General features: G+C 42.4%; 1 protein-coding gene across 7 annotated transcripts in view; it reads right to left on the bottom strand.

The window, feature by feature from the left end:
* Nucleotides 1–20600, bottom strand: part of SRGAP2 (SLIT-ROBO Rho GTPase activating protein 2) — a 266495-nt gene that overhangs the window by 244230 nt on the left and 1665 nt on the right. For all 7 annotated transcript variants that reach the window (XM_032289007.1, XM_032289009.1, XM_032289008.1 and 4 more), the window contains exon 2: nucleotides 19727–20344. In XM_032289007.1, the coding sequence (XP_032144898.1) occupies nucleotides 19727–19793 (67 nt within the window). In that variant the 5' untranslated portion in view covers nucleotides 19794–20344. The remainder of the gene's footprint in view (nucleotides 1–19726; nucleotides 20345–20600) is intronic.

Below are 20600 nucleotides of genomic sequence, written 5' to 3'. Positions count from 1 at the left end.
AGGCATTCCTGACTCTTACTTTAACCCTAGGTCCCACACCCATCTCTGCAGGTCACCTTCTTATCTTAGTGGCATCTCTTGATTATAGTGTGGTCAAATATGGTATCCAAGGTAAAAGGATGAGCAGGCTTTGGAGTTGGACAGACCTGAGCTGCAGTCCCCATTCCACCATGGGTCACTGTCACCTCAGATCATCTGCCTGAACTCAAGTTTCTTCTTCAGTAAATGAGGACTCACAATTCCCTCATAGGTGACTCTAGTGATTGATCACATTTAGCAGCATGTTTGCAGCACCCACTACAGGGCCTGGTATGCTGTGTGGGCAGGAACAAGCCTCTTGCCCCAGCCAGGCAACTCAAAGCGACCAGGGAGTCCCTCTGAAACGACTTCATCACTCTTCAACTCAGAGTGCCCCCATTGTTCTCTGTTGCCCCAGTGTGAAGCCAGACTCTGGCTGATCTTCAAGGTCAACAAAAATTATCCAGCTTGATCTTACTCCTCTGTCTATGACTCCGCTGCTCCAGCCCAAGAGTCTACTCACTCGGCACACATTTATGGGGTGCCTACCACGTGCAAACGGTGCTGGAGGCTGGGAATGTTGAAATGACAGGCAGCCCACTGCCCACCCTCAAGGAACTCACAAGCTTTCTGGTAGTGAGTGTGGTCTGGGGGAAGGAGCGTGGGGGTGGGGGTTAGGGTGAATAAAACCGTCATTGTATTAGGGTGTAGGAAGTGATGCAGGAGCAGTAAGCACGGTGGGGGCTGTGGGAACTCCACTGAGGGAAGACACACTGCCTCTGTTCTTTCCTCCTACTCTCGACTTAGCCAAATCCTACTCCATAAATCAAGGTCTTATTCATTCTGGCCCACACCTCTCCCATCTCAAAATTCCTCAAGTTCTTATCAACACCACTCATTTTCAGTCATCCACTGGCTGATGTCATTTCTTGTAGTGCTGTGGGTTAATTTTTTTTTAATTACTTTCGTATAGGTAGGCCTTTTTGTCCATGGGTTTCTGTGATCATAGAGGATAAGGACTAGGCTCTAGACAGCTCTAAATCTCTCTTGGAAACTACATACTCATTATTTGTGGCATGGTTGATATATTTGGAACCACTGACAACTGCAAAATAACGTATTCCTTTCATTTTGAAAAACATGGACTTCCCTCGCTGCTAGGTCCTGAGTTCTGCGTGTCTTATGCTTTCCATCCAACCCAAGATGAATGAGGAAACCCTTGCTATCTCAAAAAACTCTCCAAAATGTAATCTGTTTAAAAATGGTAGTTTTTAACTTTTAAATTTGTTAAGTCTAAAAAGTTCTTCAAATAAAATCTTAGCAGAACACCCAGTATCATAAACATAAAAGCAGAGATATTCTAGTTGGAGCTATGGGGACAGCCTACTGCCGCTACCTCAAAGGGGAAAACATTCAACTCCCTCATCAGCAACCCCTGATGCACTGTAGGGGCAGCACCACTACAGCATGATGGAGAACTCATCTTGCCTACAAATATGTATAATAAACTTCATATATGTACAAATGAGACATTACAAATCAATGGGGGAAAAGATGAACCCTTTAATAAATACAGCCACATGGAATATAAAATAAAGTTAGATCCCTACCTCACGCTGTTCACAAAAAATTTCTCCTTGTTTGTTCAAGACTGGTATGTGAAAGTCAAAACTTGTAGATGAAAATATAGAAGAATATCCTTATGACTGTGTTTGTCTTTTAAACAAAACAATAAAGAAAAAGTTAATTTATTTAACAAAAAGTAAATTTGAAATTTCTCTTTTTTTTCATTTTTTGAGACAGGGTCTCCCTCTGTCACCCAGACTGGGGTCCAGTGGAATGATCATGGCTCACTGCAGCCTTGGTCTCTCGAACTCAAGTGATCCTCCCACCTCAGCCTCCCAAGCAGCTGGGATTACAGGAGTACATTACCATGCCCAGCTAATTTATTTGTATTTTTGGTAGAGATGGGGTCTTACTATGTTGCCTAGGCTGGTTTCGAACTCCTGGACTCAAGTGATCCTCCCGCTGTGGCCTCCCAAAATTGCTGGGATTACAGGTGTGAGCCACCATACTTAGCCTTGGAATTTCTTATACATCAAATAATTCAATTAAAAATAAGATGATAAGCTAAATCTAAGAGAAGGTATTGCAACCTATAATCGTCAACAATGAGTAAACAAAATATATAAGGAACACCTACACATCAATTAGAAAAAGCAAGACGGCCTAAAAGAGTTGTCTCTAGATTACAATTAAAAAACTACTCTGGGGTGGGGCACGGTGGCTTACACCTGTAATCCTACTTTGGGAGGCCAAGGTGGGAGGATCACTTGAGGTCAGGAGTTCGAGACCAGCCTGGCCAACACAGTGAAACCCCATCTCTACTAAAAATACAAAACTTAGCTGGACATGGTGGTGCACACCTGTAAACCCACCTACTGTGGAGGAGGCTATATATTATCTCAGTTTATCTATACATGGGATGTTGGCAGAATATATGTTATGCCAGTTTATTGATAAGGAAATTGAGACCAACTTAAATGATCAGTCCAAAGAGAGAGAAATATACATGTATCTTCCCTAGTAGGATGCAAAACCTACTTTTCTACCTTCTAATGTACAATCTTTCCATTAAAAAAAAAAAACTATCTCCATCTTTTTTTTTTGGAGACAGTATCTCACTATGTTGCCCAGGCTCATCTTGAACCCCTGGACTCAAGAGATTCTCCTGCCTCAGCCTCCAGAATAGCTGGTACTATAGATACACATCACCATGCCTGGCTTGCCACTACATTCTAAAAAATACCTGTTTACACAAAAAATCTGTACATGAATGCTCACAGCAGCTTCATTCATAACAGCCTAAAATAGGAAACAACCCAAATATCCTTCAGTGGGTGAAGGGTTAAACAAACCAGCATACATTCATACCATAGAATACTGCTCAGCAATAAAATGGAATGCGCTACTGATATCCGCAACAACCTGAACGAGTCTTCAGAGGCTTGCGCTGAGGAAAAAAAAAAAAAAAAAAAAAAAATGCCAATCCTAAAAAGCTACCTGCTAATGATTCCATTTTTATGATATTCTTTTTTTTTTTTTTTTTTTGAGACAAATTCTCACACTATCGCCCGGGTTGGAGTCTAATGGCATGATTTTGGCTCAGTGCAACCTCTGCCTCCTGGGTTCAAGTGATTCTCCTACCTCAGCCTCCCAAACAGCTGGGATTATATAGGTGCCCACCACCAGCCTGGCTAATTTTTTGTATTTTTAGTAGAGATAAGGTTTCACTATGTTGGCCAGGCTAGTCTTGAACTCCTGACCTCGTGATCCACCCACCTTGGGCTCCCAAAGTGCTGGGATTACAGGCGTGAGCCACTGTGCCCGGCCTTTTATAGTATTTTTGAAATGACAAGATTATAGACATGGAGAACAGATTAGCGTTTGCCAGTAGTTAAAGACTAAGGACTAATGTCGGGTGAGATGAAGGAGTGGACTGGGAGGGACAGGACTAGAAAAGGACAACATGAGTGATCCTTGTGGTGATGGAACTGTTTAGAATTTTGACTGTATCAATGTCAAGATCCTGATTATGATATTGTATTATAGTTTTGCAAGATGTTAACCATCAGAGGAATCTAAGTAAAGGGTACATGCAATCTCCCTGCATTATTTCTTACAACTGCACATGAATATATAATTATCTCAAAATAAAATATTTTTTAAAAAAGACTAGATATTATCCTGCCCTCTGTTGTACAATTCTGAGGTTAAATGAGATCAAGTAAGGCATGGCACGTCACAGGCAGCCCTATGCCCTATAAATATTAGGTAATATCATCATCTTCCTCTACCAACCAGGCACATCAGCATTACTCACTGTTAGACTATTCCTTTTCCACAGGGCCTTCGATATTTCTCTTCTGTGACCCTATCACTATACTTGTGTAATCTGTCTACCCTTCTTGCGATCATTTGAATGTCCCCTCCAAAATTCATGTTGAAACTTAATCCCCATTGCGGGGCCTTCAAGAGGTGACCAGATCATGAAGGCATGCCATAAGTGGATTCATAGATTAATGGGTTATCTTGGTAGTGAAACTAGTAGCTTTTTAAGAAGAGGAAGAGGGACCTGAGCTGGCATGTTTAAACACTCAGCTCCCCCTCTATGTGATACCCTACACCACCTCAGGACTCTGCAGAGAGTTCCCATCAGCAAGAAGACCCTCACCAGATTTGGCCCTCAATCTTGACTTTCCAGCCTCCAGAACAAAAAAATAAATAAATTTTGTTTCTTTGCAAATTACCCAGTTTCAGGTATTGTGTTATAACCAACAGAAAACAGACTAAGACATTTCTAATAGATTGTAGCTCCTTGAAGGCAGAAATTTTTTTCTGTATCTCTCTATACTCACAACTTAGCATAGTATAAAACACACAGTAGGTGCTAAATAAATGGGTGCTGGGCTGAAATTAGCTCATGATCTTCTTGTTCGATACAAAGTGTCCCAACACGAGGAAGTGAGGAGGGGAGGTGACTAGAAAGAAGAACACTCCAGTAGCTATAAGCCAATGCCTTGAAAGTTTCATCAATAGCATCCTCCTTCCCAGGTTGCTGAGAACCCAAATGAAGCAAAGGTCTGTACAGAGGGTGTGGCGGCAGCAGCAAAAGCATGAGTTCATCAAGTCTCTTCTTTAAACTATTTCAAGTTCTCCAAATGAAGGAACTGACCATTTATTGGTCAGTTTGGAACAAGGGAAAGTGGTCACTGGATTGATTGCGTCACTGGAACAAGGGAAAGTGGGCTGTGGTATACTATTCTGGAAAGGATTTTAAAGGTTACCTGACAGCCCTTTTCCTGAAAAGATTAAGACTGAAGAACTGCCAAGGGCAGAAGAATGTATTTAAATACTCTGTCAAGATCTCTCCGAGACCTGACACTCTCTGCCTAGGCAAACAGATTTGGCTAGTGAGGTTGGGAGGGGGTTCCCACGCCCTGAAAACAATGCTAACTCCTCATTCCTACTCCAAATAGTTTCTAGCATAAAAAAGCACAAGCAGTTGCTTTACTGCTCCTAATGTTATTGGATAATTTTTCAAATTCTTACTCAATTACATATCACGCTCTTATCTGCAATCTCCACAGGCCAAATAGCCTTGCTTTCACATCGTGCCCACTAAGCCTGCAGAACACAAGTATTCCTCCCAAGTAATCCCAGCTCTCATAAATATGAGATCATTCTACATTGTTTGTTAGAGTATTTGTGTGTATGGTGTATGAGAGTGTGTACGCACACGCATAAGAGTGTATATGCCTTTTCTTCTAAGGAGATTTAAGGCAAGGGAAGGTTAGAAACTTGCGAGGTTTCTGTTTCTGCTTAATGATTAATTCTTTCGCTACTGAATCCAGAAGAGCTGGCCTTTCTGGACTAGCAGTCCTGCTCCCTGACCAAAACAGCAAAAGAAAGCTCACACACACATTCACTCTTAGAAAGAAGTAACTGGCACAAATTGGTTTCATCTCTGGCAGTGAGAACACTATTGTAGTTTTAAGGAGAATTAGGTGTTTCCACATTGTATTGTTACTGGCCTTAAAATATCCAGATCAAGAACCTCATTAATCAAAGTAACAGGTCATCCACCCCAAATGCTTCAATGTTTGATTTAAAATTGTTGACAACAAAGAACTGAGATAATGTACATAACCACAAATCACTGAATAAATAAGAGAGATCAAGAGATACAGCACAACGGGCTCTAATAATGGCTAAAAACACAAAGCCTAATTAATGGTGTTTAAAGATGAAACCTTTAAGAAGAAAACAAAGGAAAAAAAAAAGATGAAACCTTAAACCAGAAGTAAGGGAGGGAAGTAGGAAGAACCTATGCTATCTATTCTCTGGTTTCTATCCTTCCCCCAGGACAGTAATCAACATCTAGACTCTATGTGACAACTCACTTAACAATAACCATTTTTTGTTCGTATGTCCTAAAAATGATGAAGCAAGGAATTAGTAATCCATCTTTCCACTTTACAGTTGAGAATCCCAAAGGTGGAATGACATGTTCAACATTATATAGCTGATCCTCCACTACCCTACATTTCTTCCTCCCTATGAATAATTTTTAAATGTAATGATAAAAATATGAGCTGTCATTATTAATAGTACTCTTTTAAAACAACAGACTGTTACTTAGCCTATTCATTAGGTGAAAAGAAAGCAAACATAAACATGAAAACATTTCAACTCCGCATTACAGCATGCTTCATCACGATTCTCAAAGAAATCCCTGAGTTGACAAAGGGCCTAATATATAAAGAGCAATGTAAGAGGCAAGAGGCCACCCCACATCCTAGAAGGGCCTGAGGTCACTTCCCCAACAACCTAGATATCTAGATCAACCCTATACCAGTTCCACAACCACACCACCTCCCCAAGGTTTGTCCCAGCCCAGATGTCAGAGAATAAGAGCCTCCCACTTCCTTATTTCTTTAATTTTCATGAGGACAATCAATAAACTTCCTTTTTCTTTTAAATGTAGGTACTGCACACAACCACATAAATATCTATATACCGAGAGTTACACAAATTCCATTTCTGGCCCACCAACATGAACAGGGAAAATCATACAAACCAGTTACAGCAGGGAATTTTCTGACTCTAGAAATTGCTGACCTTACTGGAAGTCCAAAGTTCAACAGTTATCCTGATTTAAACATTCATTGTCCCTAGTGATCTAGTCACAAGTTCACCTGTAAGCCCATCAAGTAACTCTCTCCTCCCGGCTTGATTTTTCTCCAGCTGTAAGTCATATCTTCCTAGTAGATCATGATACTTCAACAATTATCACTTGAACTGCTCTCTAGGCCAGCTGCTCCTCTGCTACTACCTACCACCTAGGGCCTACCCTCCGTAAGTGTGGGGCAGCCATGCAGGCATGGCAAGTGCTGGGGTGGAGAGAATGTCGTTCAGAGAATGTAATGGTTTTTGTACTTTTAAGTGTGTCTACTTAAAAAGGACAAATCATCATCTTCAATTTTTTTTTTTTTTTTTTTGAGATGGAGTCTTGCTGTCACCCAGGCTGGAATGCAATGGGGCGATCTCAGCTCACTACAAACCTCCTGGGTTCAAGCAAATCTCCTGCCTCAGCCTCCAGACTAGCTGGGATTACAGGTGCCCGTCACCACACCCAGCTAATTTTGTGTATCTTTAGTAGAGACAGGGTTTCACCATGTCAACCACGCTGGTCTTGAACTCCTGACCTCGTGACCCACCTGCCTCGGCGTCCCAAAATGCTGGTATTACAGGCGTAAGCCACCACACCCAGCCCCATCTCAACATCTTAATAAGCAAGAAACATGAACCCTAAAAGCTGGAAGGATCTTAGAAAGTTTCTAATGTTTAACCCCTAGTTTCTTGGATGAGAAAACCAAGGTGTAGGGAGGTAGAGTAGGTATGTAACAGGAAGACATTTAAAATACTGCATTCTTTATTGTACCAAGTTACTAGGAAATGTGGACAATCAACTGAGTGTGTACAGCATCTCATAGTTTCAGCTGAATTCTTTCATTTCAGCCTCACGCCAGTGTTAAGTCAGCTTGGGTTCATAGTCTGTCCATCATCACTTACTAGCCACACGCTTCAGAGCAAGTTATTTTAACTTCATTGTGCATCATCTGTAAAATGGGGATAATAATTGCAGCTACCTCACAGGGCTGTTAAGAAATTCATGAGTTAATATATGTAAAGCACCTAAAACAGAGCTGAGACATAAGAAGCACTTGACAAACGCTAGCCATGATCACCATCATTATTATAAGAGCCAAGAATTGTCTGTTCCCGTTTTATAGGGATTTTATAGAGAAACTAGGTATTTTGAGACCTTAGGTGAGTTATCTCCAAAATCGCACTAGTAAATGACAAAGCTAAACTAGAACACAAGCTTTCTGCCTCCCATCCAGCACTCTTTCCCTTAGGATTATTCTGTCTATGTGGAATCCGGTAGCTCAATGTGTTACAAAGTACTGGCCCAAAAGAAATGTTGCTCCAGAATAGGTACCTCAGTCAAGATGTCTTCCCAAAGAGGAGCTTACTCATCTGACAAGCTCTGGTGCAGTATCTCCGCCACCTACCAAAATAATAAACACACGGACACACAAAAACTAACAGGAAAAGGAAGTAGATTTCTAAGGGACTTCAATGTTTGCAGAAGTTGTTGCCAACTCTTCAGAAACAAGATGTATTTCTTAAAGCTCATGGCGTGGCTTATTGTGGACAGCTCATACTCTTGAGTCCCTTTGTTTTCTGTACTTTGTCCTCCTGTGGAGCCCTAACCATCCATCCACCCGTGGCTGCCAGGGTCATCTTCTCCAGGGACAGCATTCAGATCCTACTCACCATGTCATGATTCTAAATGCAAGATTTGGGCTCAAACAGCAAAGATAAGGTCCCAACTTTCACAGTGACTTTTGGGTCACTTCTCCACTGATTAACGCATTTAGAAGATATGGTTAAGAAAAAAAAAACAACACACCCAAAAGAAGCTGCCTTCTCCCTAAAGGATGGCATCCTAAAACATACACCAAAATGGAGGAACACGTCCAACCGTTTTTCCTTCCTCACGAACACATATTTCAAGTTCAGAACCATTCATTCACAATGTATAAATAAGGTCAAGGCTATTTCATGCCAAATGACTTGAGAAACCATAAGGGACCATTTTCCTGCTTGCCCCTTAGGACCTTTCCTTCCCCATTTACCAAATATCTCACAGCTGCTTCTAACCAAACAATAGCTCTCTCCACACCCGAAAAAGTAACAAAACAGTTCCTTTGTCAAGTCAACTCAGTTTTAACTCCTAGTCAAGACAGACAAACTTTCCCAAACTTAGACTTTTAGCGCCTCATAAAAATGGTGAATAAATCCTGAACAAATGTAGAATGTGTTTTTGCTTCAATTACAGAAAGCCTTACATTTGTTTTAAACACTTGGGAATTTCAGTGCTAACATTTTTCTCGGTTTCCAAGGTGAGACATGTGACTGAAGAAATTTGGTCAACTCAAGTATAGCTCTAGGGCAGTGATTCTAAAGAGGGCAGCACCCATAATAAATTTAAGGAGAAACACACCCCTGTGAGGGAGGATCCATAAGGCTATGTAGTTTGTATTTGTCCTTGTATAATGCAAATATATTTACAATGTTGAATCTACTTCAAACTTCAAATAACATTAATATAGGGCATGGGTTTCTTAGGAGTGGGGGAGAAATGCAGAAGCGTGGCGTCATGGCACTGTCACATCCAAACTCAACTCAGAAGACAGTTCAATTCAACTTATAAACATTTTAGTGCTTACTATGTATCAGGAGCTGGACATGCAGAAATGAATAAAAGACCATTATTTCCTGAAGGTGCTCAGTGAGTTGTAAACAAAGAGATGTAAACGAAGAGATTGCGATGTAATATGATGAGTGCCATAATACAAGTGCACACAAAGACACTGCAGAGGAGATGCTGAGACCATACTGATTAATGCTGGGCAGAAGGCAAGGGGAGATGTTGAGGAATCCTGCTTGGGATCCTGCACAGGGGATCAGGGAAGGCTTCCTGGAGGGGTGGCATCTGAGCTGGGCTTTAGAGGATGAGTAAGTTTTCCAGGTGCAAGGAAGAGGACCCTTTCCAAAAAGAGGGCACAGCATGGATAGAGCACAAACCATGACACAACATGGTAAAGAAAGGAAACTAGAGGTAATTCAGCTGTAAGGCAGTATAAAATGTAAGCAGGGTAAGTGGGAAGTGATGAATATTAACAGTCTTTTATGCTATGACCTTAGGAAAAAAAAAATGAGTTTTTAAAAATCACTCTGGGCTGGGTGCGGTGGCTCACACTTGTAATTTCAGCACTTTGGGAGGCCAAGGCAGGCGGATTACGAGGTCAGGAGTTTGAGACCAGCCTGTCCAATATGGTGAAACCCCGTTTCTACTAAAAAATACAAAAATTAGCCAGGTGTGGTAGGGCATGCCTGTAGTCCCATCTACTCGGGAGGCTGAGGCAGGGGAATCACTTGAACCTGGGAGGCAGAGGTTGCAGTGAGCCAAGATCGTGCCATTGCACTCCAGCCTAGGCAAAAGAGTGAGACTCATCTCAAAAAAAAAAAATCACTCTGGTGACATTGTACAAGATACAGTGTTGAGATACAATTAAGAAACTATTTCTAAAAGATTATTTGCAGTAGTTAGGTCATACATTCATTCATTTATTACTACAGACAGTGTTTACTGAGAGCCACCATTTGAGCCACAATAGTATTCTAGACACATTTCCTATCTGAAGGGACCTTATAATAAGCTATTTATTAGCATTTAATATTTGCCATACACTTAGCCAGTACTCTAAACACAACTGCAATTAATAGCAAGACAGGTCTCATTATCTCCATGTCACAGAAGAGGAAGCTTGGAAGAGAAGTTGAGTGACTTGAGCAAGGTCATACACCAAGGAGGTGATGTTGACAAGACGTCAACTGAGGGCTGATTCGAAAGCCTATATTATTTGCATTGCACTACACAACCTCAAAACATTCATACATTCAGAAGTCTCATAGAAGAAAGAAGAATGAAATACAAATTTTCCAAACATAAGGCAGTATGAGATCAATTCCATATGAGATCTGTTAAGAGAGGCACCATGTGGGTGAAATAGAGACAAGGGTTATTTCTGGTCAGAGCAATTGAGGAAGGCATTCCACAAACATTGGGCTTTAACAGAAAGGTGAGATTTCTTTTTTTTTTTTTTTTTTTTTTGAGACAGAGTTTCGCTCTTGTTGCCCATGCTGGAGTGCAATGGCGCAATCTTGACTCACTATAACCTCGGCCTCCCAGGTTCGAGCCATTCTCCTGCCTCAGCCTCCCAAGTAGCTGGGATTACAGGCATGTGCCACCACTCCCAACTAATTTTATATTTTAAGTAAAGATGGGGTTTGACCATGTTGTTCAGGCTGGTCTCGAACTCCTGACCTCAGGGGATACACCATGCCCAACAGAAAGGTGAGATTTCAATAAATAAAGATATGGGACTAGGCAGAAAAAGGGGCATTCTATGAACAACAGGCAGAACTTAGACTCTGGCAACAACCAAGGTTCCAAATCCTATTCTATCATTCAGTAGCTACAGATCCTGGGGGAATAACTGAATGCCCTATACCTCACTTTTCTCATCAGTAAAATAGGATAATAGTAACATATTTTTCCTAAAGTTGGAGTAAGGATTATGAAATAATCTATATAATGTATTTAGCATAATGCCTAGTAAGTGGTAAGCATCCAACAAACAGCAAATGTTAGCTAATAGTCTATGTGTTTAAAGAACGGTAAGCAGTCAAGTTAGGCTTCCAGTCCTCTTAAAGCAAAATAAGAAATGTGGTTGAAACAGGTTGTAGCCAGACTGTGGATGGAGTTCATGTCTACCTTAGAAAGCTGGTCTGCATTTAGCAGGCAACAGGGAGTCAATCATTAGAAGAAGCCATATTAAGAATATTTTGAGCAGATCTCCAGTGGGAGCCCCCAGCCCCTCTCCTTGGCATCTGGCTCATGTGTGACCCCTTCTAAAAAGGCATAAGCCCCTAGAACTGGTTCAAGCCAGATCTGTTTTTTGTTTGTTTTTTGTTTTTGAGACAGAGTCTCACCCTGTCATCCAGGCTGGAATGCAGTGGCGTGATCTCAGCTCACTGCAGCCTCTGCCTCCTGGGTTCAAGCGATTCTCCTGCCTCAGCCTCCAGAGCACCTGGGATTATAGGTACCCACCACCATGCCCAGTTAAATTTTGTATTTTTGTAGAGATGGGGTTTCACCATGTCGGCTAGGGTGGTCTTGAACTACTAACCTCAGGTGATCCACCCACCTCAGCCTCCCAAAATGCTGGGATTACAGGCATGAGCCACTATGCCTGGCCAAGCCAGAACTACAGGAAAACAAACACTGTCATTTGTCCACTCCTAACATGGCCACGATTTTTTTTTTTTCTTGTACCTTCCCTCCTAAAAGCAGAGTAATGGCTGAGACACAATTATTAACCTGACTTCCTTGGGGATTGTCTTGGTTAAACAAATTTTCCAGAAACTCATCCGGGTAGCTTAGGTCATTATTTATTTGCTACTTTTTAAAATTTGTTGATATCAGGCTTTTACTTATTTATCTTGAAGCTAATGTCTTTTCTAGATTTTTTTTTTTTTTTTTTATTTTGAGATGGAGCTTTGCTCTTATTGCCCATGCTGGAGTGCAATGGCACAATTTCAGCTCACTGCAACCTCTGCCTCCTGGGTTCAAGCTGGGATTACAGGCATGCTCCACCATACCCAGATTCTCCTGTCTTAGCCTCTCGGATAGCTGGGATTACAGGCATGTACCACCACGTCCAGGTAATTTTGTATTTTTAGTAGAGGCAGGGTTTCTCCATGTTGGTGAGGCTGGTCTTGAACTCTCGACCTCAAGTGACCTGCCCGCCTCGGCCTCCCAAAGTGCTGGGATTACAGGCATGAGCCACCGTGCCCAGCTAATTTTGTTTTTTCTTGCAGATATGGGATCCCATTATGTTTCCCAGTTTGGCCTTGAATTCCTGGCTCAAGCGATCCTCCCATCTTGGCCTCCCAAAGTGCTGGGATTACAGATGTAAGTCACCATGTCTGGCCGATAGTGCCCGTTTAATACATTATAATGAAGAAAATTTTGAGGTGATAGTTAGATTCACTATCTTGATTGTGATAGTTTCATGGGTGTATATATGTCAAAGCCTATCAAATTGTGAACCTTAAATATGTGCAATTTATTAAATATCAACAAAACCTCAATAAAGCTATTAAAAATATGGTAAAAGCTTAGTAATTCATGTAATTAAAAAGGTGTACAACTTTATAATTAATAATATACTAATATACAAGCTAATGTACACATTAAAAACCTCAAAAAATTTATCAGGACAAGTGATTATATAGATATATACAAGACTATAAAACTATGGCATAGTGTATATTTAAAAGAAGAATAACCATCCTGGGCAACATAGGGAGACCATATCTCTACAAAAAAAATTTTTAAACTAGCCGAGTGTAATAGCATGTGCCTACAGTACTCAGGAGGCTAAAATGGGAGGATCACTTGAGCCCAGGAGGTCAAAGCTGCAGTGAACCATGATCAAGCCACTGCACTCCAGCCTGGGTAACAGAGTGAGACCCTATCTAGAAAAAAAAAAAAAAAAAAACAAAGAAAGAAAGAAAAGAAATACACCTATGTTACAACTATGTTCACGGCAGCATTATTCAAAATAGGCAAAAGATAGAAGCAACCCAAGTGTCCATCAATGAATGAATGGGTAAACAAAATGTGGTATATACATACAATTAAATATTATTCAACCTTCAACCTTAATAAAGAAAGAAATTCGGACATATGCTACAACATGGATGAACTTTGAGGACATTACAGGAAGTGAAATAAGCCAGTTGCAAAAAGAAGCATACAATACGATTCCACTTACCTGCAGTATCTAGAGTTATCAGATAGAGACAAAATACAATGGTGCTTGCCAGAGACAGGGGCAGGAGAGAATGGGGAGTTGTTGTTTCATGGGTATAAAGTTTCAGTTTTGCAAGATGAAAAGAGTTGTATAGATGGATGGTAGTGACAGTTGCACAACAACGTGAATGTACTTAATGCTACTGAACTATACACTAGATGGTCAATCTCCTGTGTATTCTACCACAATTAAAGAGAGCAAGGGAGACATAAGAATTCCTACACATTATTGTAAAATCAGTAAAGGTGTTAATTTCATAATTTTTTCAAATGTTTTTAAGTGATCCTATTTTTTTTTTTTTTTTTTTTTTTCTGAGATGGAGTCTCACTCTGTCACCCAGGCTGGAGTACAGTGGCGCTATCTTAGGTCACTACAACCTCACCCGCCTGGGTTCAAGCAATTCTCCTGCCTCAGCCTCTTGAGTAGCTGGGATTATAAGCACACGCCACCATGCCCAGCTAATTTTTGTATTTTTAGTAGAGGCGGGGTTTCACCATGTTGGTCAGGCTGGTCTCGAGCTACTGACCTCGTGATCCTCGTGATCCACCCGCCTCAGCCTCCCAAAGTGCTGGGATTACAGGTGTGAGCCACCGCACCTGGCCTATTATTTTTAAATCAAACAACTTCCAAGGCAACTTTCCCAGAGTCCCCAAAAAGTCAATTCTGGAGCTGACACCAGGTTAAAACTCTTCATTTGAATTCTATTACTATCAGAAATCTACATATCAACTGCTTTTTCCCTTAAATATGACATATATTCCTAACATAGCTGTCAGAGCTTAAGGGTGTAAGGTAAACACAATTCCCATGAAGAGTTCTTGCTTCTGGAAGGAGAACTCTACAGGTGCCACTGGGCAGCCTAATTTATCTGGAGTGAATAATAGGGGTCAGGGTCTGCGCACCTGCTGATTTTAATAGTGGGGGTACCTATATACTACAACCAGGTCAAACTCTGGAAACCTCATAGCAGAGAAATGATCAGAGCCTGTCTAAGCTTTCAAGCTTAGATACATAACGGATGTGGCCCTAACTACCAGATAGGCTTCTTCAAAGGCAATTTCTGTTCTTGTTCCCCAAAAGAACACCTAAAATTGGAAAAGCTAAGGACCCTCATGAACAGTTTACAACCACTGCTTCTTTGCACAGTACACTGCATCGCCTTGGCTCCTTACCCACCACATTCCTCCAAGGTCTTTCAATTCCAGGGTGTAGAGTATGGTACTTGAATGTTTCCAAGAGCTTCATTTTCTTCCAAGAGTTCACCTTACTACTGCAGAGTAGCTTTTTGGTTTTTTCCCCCCGCCCTGAGCAAGGGACAAGGAGACCTCAATCATCTTGCAGGAAGATGATAGCATCTGCTGGATTATTTCAACTAAATGTTTTACTGCAGCTTTTCAAACTGATTATATTTCACTGATTATATTTAAAACTGATTAACTGATTATATATAAAGCTCCCTTGGGGAATGGGGGCTGGGAGGAAAGAAGCTTTGGAGAAGACCTCTGTTGGCATGAATGAAGAATCGCTTAGACCTCCCAGGGGAAAGAGGTTGTTTAAATACCCGCCATCAGCATTCCCAAGTACATACACACACACAATATGACTCCAGTTTTAAATTTCATCTCCTGCTCTTGAATGGTCCTGAAAGCGTTAAACTATTCCAGGCAAAGGCCTGCGCTTTTTCTATCAAAATGCTCCAGATGGAAATTACAAAATTTCACTTCCAGTTCTGCAGTGCACACACACTGCTCTCCTAAGACTTAAAAAAAAAAAAAAAAAAAAAAAAAAAAGACAAGACCCCTAATGTACTCAAGAAAGAAAATTTGACTGCTCAGCATACAGTGCCACTCTGTTTGAGACTATTTCTCCTGGAATATTTGCATGAACTGTCAATCTCAAGCTTTCTGGGAAGCTGCAAAAACTCAAGGTATAGAGAGGGTAAAGGAAAGGAGCCTCAAATAAGGAAAGAACAATAGCTGGGACTGCATGCAGTCATATGTATTTACCCAAATACCACCCTGATTCACAGCTCTGGTAACCATGCCCTGCACCTTACCACCTTTGCTGCTCCAATCCCAGCAACAAGCTAATAGTCTAGAGCCTAAAGGCTTCAGGTTATGACCATGAATCTGACCAGGGTTGTAAAGAATTTCCAGAGATTAAGGTACATCAGCCCTCCACACATGCAGGTTCCCTATCTGCAGATTCAACCAAATGGGAATGGAAAATATTCAGGGAAAAAATAAATAAATAAATAAAAATAACAATACAACAATTTAAAATAATACAAATTTTAAAAGCAGCGTAACAACTATTTACATAGCATTTACATTGTATTAGGTATAATAAGTAACCTAGAGATGATTTAAAGTATACGGGAGGATATGTGTACATAGATTATATGCAAATACTACGCCATTATATATCAGGGACTTGAGCATCTGCAGATTTTGCTCTCCTGGAAGTGGGGCCAGTCCTAGAACCAATCCCCGGAGGATTCTCAGGGACAAGTACATATGAAAGTGCATTGTAAATTGGAAAGAGCTATGTAAAAAGACTAAGAATATTATTGCTTTCAAGTCAGACACTGAGAGGCATTAACTTTCAAAGGAATCTGGGCACCCACAAATCAGAAACACACTACAAGGCAGGCTGACTAAGGAGGCACACCCCTCACAATACCCTTCTGGGGTAAGGTTGGGACTGAAGCCTCAGAAGTTCCTCAGGGCACATGCAAGCAGGTGGTTTATAGGGAGACAAAAAGCAAGGGATAGAGAGGTCCTCAAAAGGGTTCCATGAGATGAGGGTCCCATTTAGGGTCCATTTGACTCAAACAATTCTGATTGAAAAAACAGGACCTGGGAGTCTGGTCAAAGACACGTAGAACGAGAGTGGCCAATAATTCGTTGACTTGTTCACTGACAGAAAAAGAAACTGATGTCCAGAGGGCTTAAATGACTGACCCAAGATCTTTTCTTACTACTAGATGAACTGAAACTAGAACTCTTTGGGAGCGAATATGCAATGCAGCCTCAATAGCCAGCCCAATTCAGCAAAAGAAAGCCTGCTCACAGAGGAGTAGACCGTACCATTATTGAGCACTTACAAGTGCCAGATACTGTTCTAAATAATTTATATATCTCATCATCAACTCACTACTACCTTAGGAAATCTATTTTTTTTTACCTATTTTCCAAATAAGGAAACTGAGGCTTAGGCAAGTCATGTAACTTGCCTGAAGTGAAAGGCAAGCAACTGGCAGAACCAAGATTTAAACCTGAATCCCTTTGACTCAAAAATTGCACTTAACCACCAAACCAAACTGCATAGCTGTTATAGCAATTTTCTTTTTATCTTGGCATCTGTAAGAGAAGTAAGTCTGGCAGCACCATGAGTCCCATATAACACATAAAAAGCTGACACTCATAATATTTCTGACCCAGGGCTTCTAGCTAGTGGGGGGCAGAGCCAACCCAGATCCCAGGCCCTTTGTCTCCAAATTCTGTGCTGTTCCATAAAGAGCCTAGCTTCCAGAATATAAGCTCCACAAAGGTAGAGACTTTTTCTTCTTCACGGCTGTATTGCCAGTCCCCAGAACACATAGTAAGCACTCAATAAATAGTTAATGAAAAAAGGAACAAAGTCAAGCTGCCATGGTTTGGCTGTGCGACCTTCGAAGGGCTTCTTGTTCTCTCTAAGCCTCAGTTTCCTTATATGGTGAATGGAAGGTGACAATAATACCCACTTCCTGGGTTGATGTGAGGATTAAACCAGACCATTCATTTAAAGCACCTGGGACAGACCGGAACGTAATGAGCAACCAAAATGTAATCTACTATTATCATGATCATGATCATTATTACTACCATTATTCATTGACGGATTTGGACTCCTTAAGAGTTTTTCATGTTTTCTCACCCTGGTCAGATGATGTTTCACAGTAAAGATACAGAATAGGGAATTGAGAGTTGGTAAATCTGCTTCTAGTTTCAGATATGCCACCATCTAGCTGTGTGACCTTGGACAAGCCTCTTCAGTTCTCTGTATTCTCCTCAGCTGTAAAATGAAGGACTAAACTATTCAAATCAGTTCCAGAAGCATTCATCAGGCACCTTCTCAGAGTAAGACATCATGCTTAGCCACGTTGAGCATTCAGGATCAATTTCTATGATCCTGAATAGTATCAGTGGAAAAATATCAGAGCAAAGCAAAACAGTCTAATGCTGTGGCACAGTTGAAGAGAAAACCCCAATAGCCAACTGCATTACATCATCTCAATGAGCAATGTTTGTAAATATCCAAAGTGTTTAATTTTGAGACACTCTTGAGAAATCCTTTGCCAATAAGAAATTGGCTGATACAGTTCTATTAACACCTATCAGCCTTGAACCTTCCAAAAAATAAACATTTAAAATCACTTTGCACCTTAGTCAAATGGCATGCTTCTGGAGAGAAATCTGGGAAGATCAAAGTTATTAACACTCCTGAAGGCAACAGTTTAAGAATAGGATGTGTTTAAAAAAAAAAAAAAAAGACATATCTGGTTAAGACTGCAGGGGGGATTCCAAGAGCAAATTGCAATGCATCTGGGCAGGACACGAAGGCCAGTGGCCTATTGTTTACAAAAACAGGCCTGGATTATGAACAGTGACAAGAGGCCAGGACCTCAATTATAGCTCACAACCACACCTCTCTCAATCCCAGTTCAACTGAAGCTATCAATCAGTCAACTCCCCCATCTCTGTAATAAACCTACCAATATCTGCAGCCAAGTGGATAGAAGGCCCCTTAGGGCACCTCCAGCATTGACCAAACTAATGACATAAAAAAGATCCTGTAGGTACAATGAGGACTTTAGACAACCTTCCAACCTCCCAAGAGATAAGGGAGCTGGCCCATTTCAAACTCTACCCCTACCCCCACCCCTCAGCAATCATTTAAGGGGAGACATGGCCCTTCTCAAGTCCTCTCTGATAGGAAAAGGTCTCCTTGCACTGGTGCTGGGAAAGGAGGGGCCCCTCCCTTGTACTCTGAAACAAAGGAAAACCCAGAGCTCCAACCATGTGGTGTAACATTCAAGGCCACCCACCTCTTCCACTCCCTAGCTAAGGTCTCAATGGGCTGGAGCCACATGGCTCTTTCCAGTGACTGACCAGGAAAGGACAGTGCCTTGCACAAACACATGCTGCAGCTCTTTAACAGGCAGGAACCCTTCCTATGGGAATTGCTGGTTTAAAAAACACTATCTGAGTAAGGGCTCTTATTCATGAGTCAAGTCAGACAGTCGACTAGATAAGGAGATAGGTCACTTGGTTTCTCCAAGACTACATTTTGCTTTACCCTTCACATTTTTCCGGAGAGGAAAATGGGGCTTTAAAAGCATGTCTTCTGGAGCAGAGGGCCACAGCACAGAAGGGTTAAACAATTATGTCTTCCCATTTTCCAGAATCAGCACCAACCAGCAACCTTAACATCCTCCGAACTCTATTCAGATTTAGGTGAGGGCGGAGACCGAGCGTGTGTGGCCTTATTCTTTCTGTTCTCTGATCTCTGATTGTATGCAGGCTGACCAGAGACCAGACAGGTACAAGGTAAATCCAAGGTAGCAATGGACTTTTGGAGTCCAATGCCATAGCAAATCTCATGTTTTCATATAGTGCCTCAGAAAAACCCTATCTCTCCCAAGGGTCTCCAAACGGTACACCTTCTCAAGGTTGCCTTTCTGTCTGGACTCCTCTTCAATCCCTGAAATAAATGTCCAAACACCTGTCAGATTTCAGCTGTCTTTGAAGGAAATCTGACCCAGAGAACCGGAGGCAAATTGTGCCTTTCTCTCTCCAAGAGCCTCCTGCCCCTCCCCCGACCCTGTCAGCTTGGGGGAAAGGGCTGCCAAAATCACGGTCAGCCCCACAAAGATACTCCTACAGCCCACTCCAAAAATTCCTTTCCAGTGCCAGCAGCCCCTGGCACTGCCCATCCTGTGGAGGTTCAGACCCACCTATGAAACCACCTCTGGGGTCAGCCTGCCCCATCTGCTCCACCCAAAGAAATAAACAGCCTGCAAATCAGGGTGGAAATACATGCCTCACCAGTCCACAGAGCATTTGCAGTGTGCTATTTTTCAAAGCCCTTACCTTTGACCTGAGTATCGTACTCTGCTATGATCTCCTTATCCTTTTTGAATTTGGCTGGAGACGTCATGTTTTCCTTTTTTCTTCCAAATTCGAATTGTGAATTGATAGATCCACGGAAAAAAATCCAACCACCTAAATCAATACCTCCAAGACAGCTTCTCTAGAGGGCAGAGGAGCCCTCCCCCCACCCCGCGGTGGTCTCCAGCGCTCCGTGGAGCGCGGGCTGCGGGCTGGGCAGGCGGCTACGGCGGGCACATGCAGACGGTGGGTGCTGGGGCCGGGTGCCGCGGCGGCTGGTGCCTGTGCTAGAGCTGGAGCCGCAGCCTCAGCATTAGCCAGGAGAACTGCAGCACCCGGAGGCTGGCCTGGGGTCTGACATCAACGACACAGGCGGAGAGTGGAAGTCCTTCCGCACAACATGGTGTGGGGCTGCGGGGGTGTGGACGCGCCCAGCTGTGTCCCCGGGAGGGAGTGGGTGCTTTTCGGGGTGCCGGGGGAGGGCTGGGCGTGCTTCGCGGTTTTTTGTCGTAGAGGCTCGAAGATGCTGCAAATCAAATCCCAAACGCGAGCCGCAGCAGCGCGGACTGGATCGGAAGTCGTTTGCTCCGGTTCACTTGCCTGTAAATGCAGGAAAAGGGGGAGGGGGCGATCAGCCAGAGAGCAGATCCTAATCACGGCGGGGGTGGGGTAGGGGACGTAGTTCGGAGCCCGCCCGGGGCCCATTCCAGCCCTCCAAACGCCGCCGGGTCGGCAGAGCCCGGCGCTGCGAGATGGGGAGGAAGGAAGCTCCCTCCGGATTTTGTTTTAAGGCTGAAAGAAAACACTTTGGAGCAGCCGCCTGCGCGGGCTCCGGGCGGGGACTGCAGGAACGCGG

Source organism: Sapajus apella, unplaced genomic scaffold, assembly GCF_009761245.1.
Source record: "Sapajus apella isolate SASKATOON/1434 unplaced genomic scaffold, GSC_monkey_1.0 scaffold22, whole genome shotgun sequence".
Taxonomy (NCBI): Eukaryota; Metazoa; Chordata; class Mammalia; order Primates; family Cebidae; genus Sapajus; species Sapajus apella.
This window is presented reverse-complemented; position numbering and strand designations above follow the sequence as displayed.